The 6,481-nt window shown below is 39.4% G+C and overlaps 1 protein-coding gene across 3 annotated transcripts in view; it reads left to right on the top strand.

Annotated features, from left to right (window-relative positions):
• Rad17 (RAD17 checkpoint clamp loader component) overlaps positions 1 to 6,481 on the top strand; it is a 32,175-nt gene that overhangs the window by 21,189 nt on the left and 4,505 nt on the right. For all 3 annotated transcript variants that reach the window (XM_021180024.2, XM_029468516.1, XM_029468517.1), the window contains exons 12-15: positions 499 to 584; positions 689 to 835; positions 3,690 to 3,836; positions 5,348 to 5,468. In XM_021180024.2, the coding sequence (XP_021035683.1) occupies positions 499 to 584; positions 689 to 835; positions 3,690 to 3,836; positions 5,348 to 5,468 (501 nt within the window). The remainder of the gene's footprint in view (positions 1 to 498; positions 585 to 688; positions 836 to 3,689; positions 3,837 to 5,347; positions 5,469 to 6,481) is intronic.

Here is a 6,481-nt window from a genome sequence, read left to right as displayed (position 1 = left end):
CCAGCCTCAGTGTCCCTGGGACAGCTCACCTCCCAGCCTCAGTGTCCCTGGGACAGCTCACCTCCCAGCCTCAGTGTCCCTGGGACAGCTCACCTTCCAGCCTTGTGCCTGTTCTCACCTCATCCCTCTCCGTCATTTCTGATCCTGCTTCTGGAGTTAGGACAGCTTCTTCCCAGACAGTAAATGCAACACTTCAGGCTTCTGTACTGAGACAAGGCAAAGGGAGAAAACAACCCAGAGCTGACAGATAAAGTGGGAAGTAGTTTGAGACATGTCAGATTTTAAATTTAGAAAAGACATAATCCAAAAATCAGAATTCTGAATTTTGTCCTTAGTAGTAGTATAGACAAGCTCACTTGTTTTGATGTTTTGGTTTTTTTTTTTTAATTTTTAATAGCTTCCTTAGTATTTTGATATTAATATACCCAAAGTATTGAAAATGAGCATATGAAAGCGCTGTAATTATAAAGATTAGTAATCGCAGATATTCTTTCATAGGAGCTCCTTTAACAGAGTTAGACTCACCTCGCCTGCCTGCTCACTTGTCAGAGCACGACCGGGACACTTTACTTGTTCAGCCTGAGGTAATGTTAGAATGCTTTGGACTTTGCTGAGTATGTATTATATATGTGTGTAAATATCTGCTCACTGCATTTGCAGCACAATTTATGTATGCCTCTTTTTATAGGAAATAGTAGAAATGTCACACATGCCAGGAGACTTTTTTAATTTATACCTTCACCAAAACTACATAGATTTCTTCGCTGAAGTAGATGATCTTGTGCCAGCCAGTGAGTTTCTGAGTTTTGCAGATATCCTCGGTGGTGATTGGAATGTAAGATCATTTGACTTATGTATTTTTATATGTTTGTATTTCTTCAGGAAAACGTTGGGCTTTACCCTATTTCACATATTTTGTGACTCATTTACTGTCCTAAATCTAATTATTCAAGCTGGTGTTTATAATAAAATCTCAGGATATCTGATTTTTTTTTGGATGATATAGAGCACTAATTTTTTCTGATGTTCTTTTCAAGTCTTATTGTTTGTTTAATGTGCATGACTATGTATATGTGTATGTATATATGACTATATATATGTATATGTGCATATACGTATATTTATATGATCATAAGGTCAGAAGAAGACATCCTGTGTTAGGAATCAAACCTGGTTCTTCTACATGAGCAACATATGCTCTCAACCACTGAGCCATATCTCCAGCCTCTATTTTCTAATTTTAAAATTAATATATACTCAAAATATTTTTTTAATTTATATTTATTTATTATATGTAAGTACACTGTAGCTGTCTTCAGATACTCCAGAAGATGGCATCAGATCTCGTTACAGACGGTTGTGAGCCACCATGTGGTTGCTGGGATTTGAACTCAGGACCTTTGGAAGAGCAGTCGGTGCTCTTAACCGCTGAGCCATCTCACCAGCCCCCCTCAAAATATTTTTAAAAGATTTTTTTTTATTATTATGTATTGGTGGTGTGTCTGCATGTGTATGTGTCTACACTGGAGTTATAGACACTTCTGAACTGCCTGACCTGGGTTGCTGGAAACCAAACTCAGGTCCTCTGAAGGAAAGGCAGCAAGAGCCCTTAGGTGCCGAGCCTTCTTTCCAGGCCTGTACTTAGATAAATTGGCAGTCATTGAAAATTAAAATGCCAAGCGGTGGTGGCACATGCCTTTAATCCCAGCACTTTGGAGGCAGAGGCAGAGAGGCAGGCGGATTTCTGAGTTTGAGGCCAGCCTGGTCTACAGAGTGAGTTCCAGGACAGCCAGAGCTACACAGAGAAAACCTGTCTCAAAAAAACAAAACAAAAAACCAAACACCTCCCCCCCCCCAAAAAAAGAAAATTAAAACAAATTGTTTAGGTTTTTGAAATGACTGTAAAATATGCATGGCTGGAAGCATGACCCAATGTTAAAGCACAAGCTTAGAATACACAGCGCCATTTGCTTGATTCCCCCAGAGCAGAAGCAGTGATTTGTTTTCAGTTTCTCCTGACTAACATGGTAGCAGGTGACGTCAGAGGACAACCCTGTGCAGTTGGTGACCTCTTTCCACTGTGATGTGGGTTCCAGGAGTCAGACGCAAGTTATCAAGCTCACGTGACAAGTGCTCTCCCCTGCTGAGCTGCTTCCCATCCCTTTTAGGTTTATGAAATAGGACCTTGGTGGCTATGTTGCTCAGGTTGGTCTTGAAGTCTAGGACTCAATTAATCCTTTTACCACCCTCACCCCCTAGTATCTCAAACGACAAGTGTGCCAATGAGCCTGTGGCAAAATTTCTTATGTATTTTTCATATTATCTTAATACTATTCTGGCCAGTACAGCAGCTACTTAATTTTAATTTAGAATTCAGTTTCTCAGTCACATAACTGCTTTGCAGCACTTGGTGGCCTTGTGTGGCTGGTACCTCCATATGGCCCATCTGTAAGACATTTCCATCATTGTAAGAAGTTCAGCAGGACAGCACTGGCCTGGTATATTAATACATCATTAGCAATCATAATTAAAGTTAAAAGCTAGGCAATGGTGGTGCACAGCTTTAATCCCAGCGCTTGGGAAACAGAGGCAGGCAGATCTTAGAGTTTAATGCCAGCCTGATCTACAGAGCTAGTTCCAGGACAGCCAAAAAGCAAATCAAAACACAATACATGACAAAATAATACAGTTAAGAAAAAACATTGATAGTTGTCCAGTTTTCCTTCACTTAGTTGTTGTTGGGTTTTTTGTTTTTGTTTTCTTTCTGAGACAGGATTTCTCTGTGTAATCTTGGCTGTCCTGGAGTTCACTCTGTAGACCCGGCTGGCCCTAACTCAGAGATCTGCCTGCCTCTGCTTCCTGAGTTCTGCATGGCCCTTCATTTAGTTTTTGACAAAACCCTTTTTAATTACCACATGTTTTCACATAGAGGAGGTGCAGTGTAGTGTCAGATTTTTGGACACATTGCATAGTGATCGACTTAGTAATAGGCATAGCCATCACCTTACAGTTTTAGCATCTAAGCATAATTGCTTTTTTACTTTGAGAATTTCAGATCTATAGGTAAGTTGAAAAGCAGTAGATTGAAAACCTACATACCTTTAACCTTAATTTAATTTTTCTCTACTTTGCTATATTTGCCTATTCTCTTACATATTATATACTAGTTTTTGGTGGAAAATGGGAAAATAATTGCAAACATACATGAATAAAGACCATTCTACTAAAGCCATAATACTGCTGTCACACTTAAAGTTGCTGTTAATTTAGATAATATTGATTTAGGTTGGGCATAATGGTACACGATTGTAATTCTGGTACTCAGGAGAGTGAGGCAGGAGGTATCAAGATGAAGACTAGCCTGGCCTACTTAGAGGAGACCTTGTTTTAAAAAGCAACTAGGCAAAAATAGTTTAGTAATTTATTATTATTTCCTAGTTGCCAGAAAACTGTTTCTCCCAGCCCTACCAAAGACAGACTTTACCAATCCCACCAAGGACCCTGTAGAAGTTCCTGCACTGCATTTGACCCCTATGCCTCAGCTGAGCTTGTCTTAAATAATCTTGTAGCAGCCTTTGACGATGCTGGAAAATGAATTAAAAAAATACGTAGGAGCACTTCTTATTTATGTGTTGATACTAACAACAATAGTATTTCCTAAATGTCTTCCATCCTGTCTCATTTGCTAGACACGCTCGTTACTCAGGGAATATAGTACATCTGTAGCTACAAGAGGTGTGATGCATTCCAACAAAGCTCGGGGGTTCGCTCATTGCCAAGGAGGATCAAGCTTTCGACCCTTACATAAGCCCCAGTGGTTTTTAATACAGAAAAAGGTAACATTGTAATGAATTATGAGATTATCGAGGTACTTTTTTCTAATAATATAGGTGATTGGATGGCATATGAGGTCGATGATATGGAGGCTGAGGGGGGAATGGGGTTATAGCAATATGTAGTGTGCTTCTTGGTTAATGGTTGTGGCTGGGTAGTCTTTGTAAGTATTTTTATTATTATTGAAATTACCTGAGAGAATTAAATGGTTAATATAATGGGGACTGAGATAAATTATAACCTACAGCTATAATTGACTGAGGTAAGAGAATCATGAGTTCAAGTCCACCTGGGCTAACTACACAGTGAGACTCTGTACACTAACTTCATCATATATGAATTATGTCTAAAGCTGGATTTTTGCTTGTTTGGTTTTTAGTTAAAAGTCTTGTCCTGGGTTCCTGGGTGTTCCTAAACAACTTCTGATCCTCCTAGCCTTGTGCTGCCTCACTAAGCTTATTATCTTTTTAACAACTAGAAAGAAAAGTATGTAATTCATTGCTAGTAAGCTAGCTCCTAAACCCCAGGACTTGTCTAGGTATGGTAGCTCATGCCTTCAGTCCAGAGCTCAAGTGGCCGGAGCTTGAACACCGATGTGAGTTCAAGGCCAGCCTGGGTTACATAGTGAATTCTGAGACAGCCAGGGCTACATAGAGAGACCCTATGCAAAAACAAAATCACAGAAATAACATAGTGTTCAATGTGGTAGCTTATTTCTGTTATCTTAGTACTGTTCAGCGAAGCTACAGCAAAATAGTTACAAGTCTGAGACCAGCCTGAGGTACATGGGGCAATCTTATGTCAAAACCTAAAATTAGATAAGTTAAAATATTAAACCTTAGGATACAAATCTCAGTGAGAGGCAGTGAGCTTGAGGGTTGGTTGTTTGTGCGTGCGTGTGTTGGGGAGAGGAACATAAAGAGATCAAAAGATAAATTGAGAGTCTCCTCCCACCGTGTGGGACCCAGGGATTGAATTCAGGTCACAAACTTGGCCACAAACACCTTTATGTCTTACCGGTCCTAGATAAGCATTTTAAATATATTTATATACTCATAGGGTGGAACCAAGAAGATTGTAAGTTGGAGGCCAGCCTGGTTGCATTAAAAATAAAAGTATCTTTATGGTATACAAATTCACAGACTTTGTAGCATAATAAACTATGAATTCATAACCATTTTTTGTTTGTTTTTGCTTGACCTGGGTGTTTGGTTTTTTAATTTTTTTATTTCATAATCTTTTTATTTAAAAACTTACTAGTAAATAAAAATATTGCATACCAAAATTAGCCAGACCCAAAGTATTAATGAACTTATATACAGTTAGAATTGATATTTGTTTCAAACAGGATTTCATTGTGTAGGTCTGGCTGGCCCAGAACTTGATATGTAGACCAGGCTGGTCTCAAACTTACAAAGATCTACCTGTCTCTGCCTCCTGAGTGCTGGGATTAAAATATACCACCATGCTATACAGATGCATGTAACCATCTTTTACATTTTATTTTCTACAGTATCGGGAAAATTGCCTGGCAGCAAAAGCACTCTTTGTTGACTTCTGCCTACCCGCTTTGTGTCTCCAGACTCAGCTCTTGCCATATCTTGCTCTTCTGACCATTCCGATGCGAAATAAAGGTAACAGGTTTCCTTGTCTGCAGAGCACTCAGTACCTATTAGTTACATGTTTTAGTCTATAGTCCTTCCTTCCAGGCTTTTGTCTGTGAATTGTACTGTAAAGAATAGTTTTGATTTTCCTTTGTTTTTTGTTTTACATTGATGAAGACTCTAGAGTCTTGCTTCTTCAGTTGTAACTCCTTACACTCATTTATCTTGATCTCAAATTGTTCAAATTTGACTAGTTGATACTGCTTTCAGCTGTGATTTTTTTTTTTATTATTTTTTATTATGTATATGTTCACATGGGTGCAGATGCAAGCAGAGGGTAGAAGGGTACTGGAGCCTTTAGCTGGAATGACAGGTGTTTATGAATTGGCTGATGTGGTTGCTGGTGAGCCAATTTGAGTCTAATGCTATAAGCATTCTTAACAGCTGAGCCATCTCTGTGGCAACCCAGTGTCATTTCTAAGCTCTGTCATGAAAGAAACCAGAATGCTTTGTTTGTGTGTGTAACAAGTTCACAGTAGACCATTCCATTTCTACTTAGCCCTGCAGAGTTTATGCTAGCCTTCTTCCTTTCCATATCTGGACCTCCTTCTGTTGTGGTTGTTATTGTCTGTGGGGGCTGGAGGTCATACTTGCTGTTTCTCTTTTAAAGTGCTTAGAATCAAATTTAGGGTCTTCCAGCCAAACATGGTGGTACATACCTTTAATTCCAGTACTTGGGAAACAGAGGCAGGTAGATCTCTAGGAGTTCTAAGCCAGCCTGGCCTACACAGTACAAGGTCTAGGACAGCCAGGGAGGGCTATTATACACAGAATCTCTGTCTGCCTTAAAAAAAACAAAATTTGGGCCCTTCCTTGTACAAGTGAGGCCGATGCTATACCACTGAAATGAATCCCAGATCACTCTCCACCTTAAAACATGAAATTGCCTTTCATTTTCCTAAATATACTTGCTTATGTAATCAGTACACACATAGGCGCGCGCGCGCGTGTGTGTGTGTGTGTGTGTGTGTGTGTGTGTGTGT

The sequence above is a fragment of the Mus caroli genome, chromosome 13 (genome assembly GCF_900094665.2).
Source record: "Mus caroli chromosome 13, CAROLI_EIJ_v1.1, whole genome shotgun sequence".
In the NCBI taxonomy this organism is placed as follows: domain Eukaryota; kingdom Metazoa; phylum Chordata; class Mammalia; order Rodentia; family Muridae; genus Mus; species Mus caroli.
Note: the sequence above shows the minus strand (reverse complement) of the source record. Positions and strands in the feature narration are given on the sequence as shown.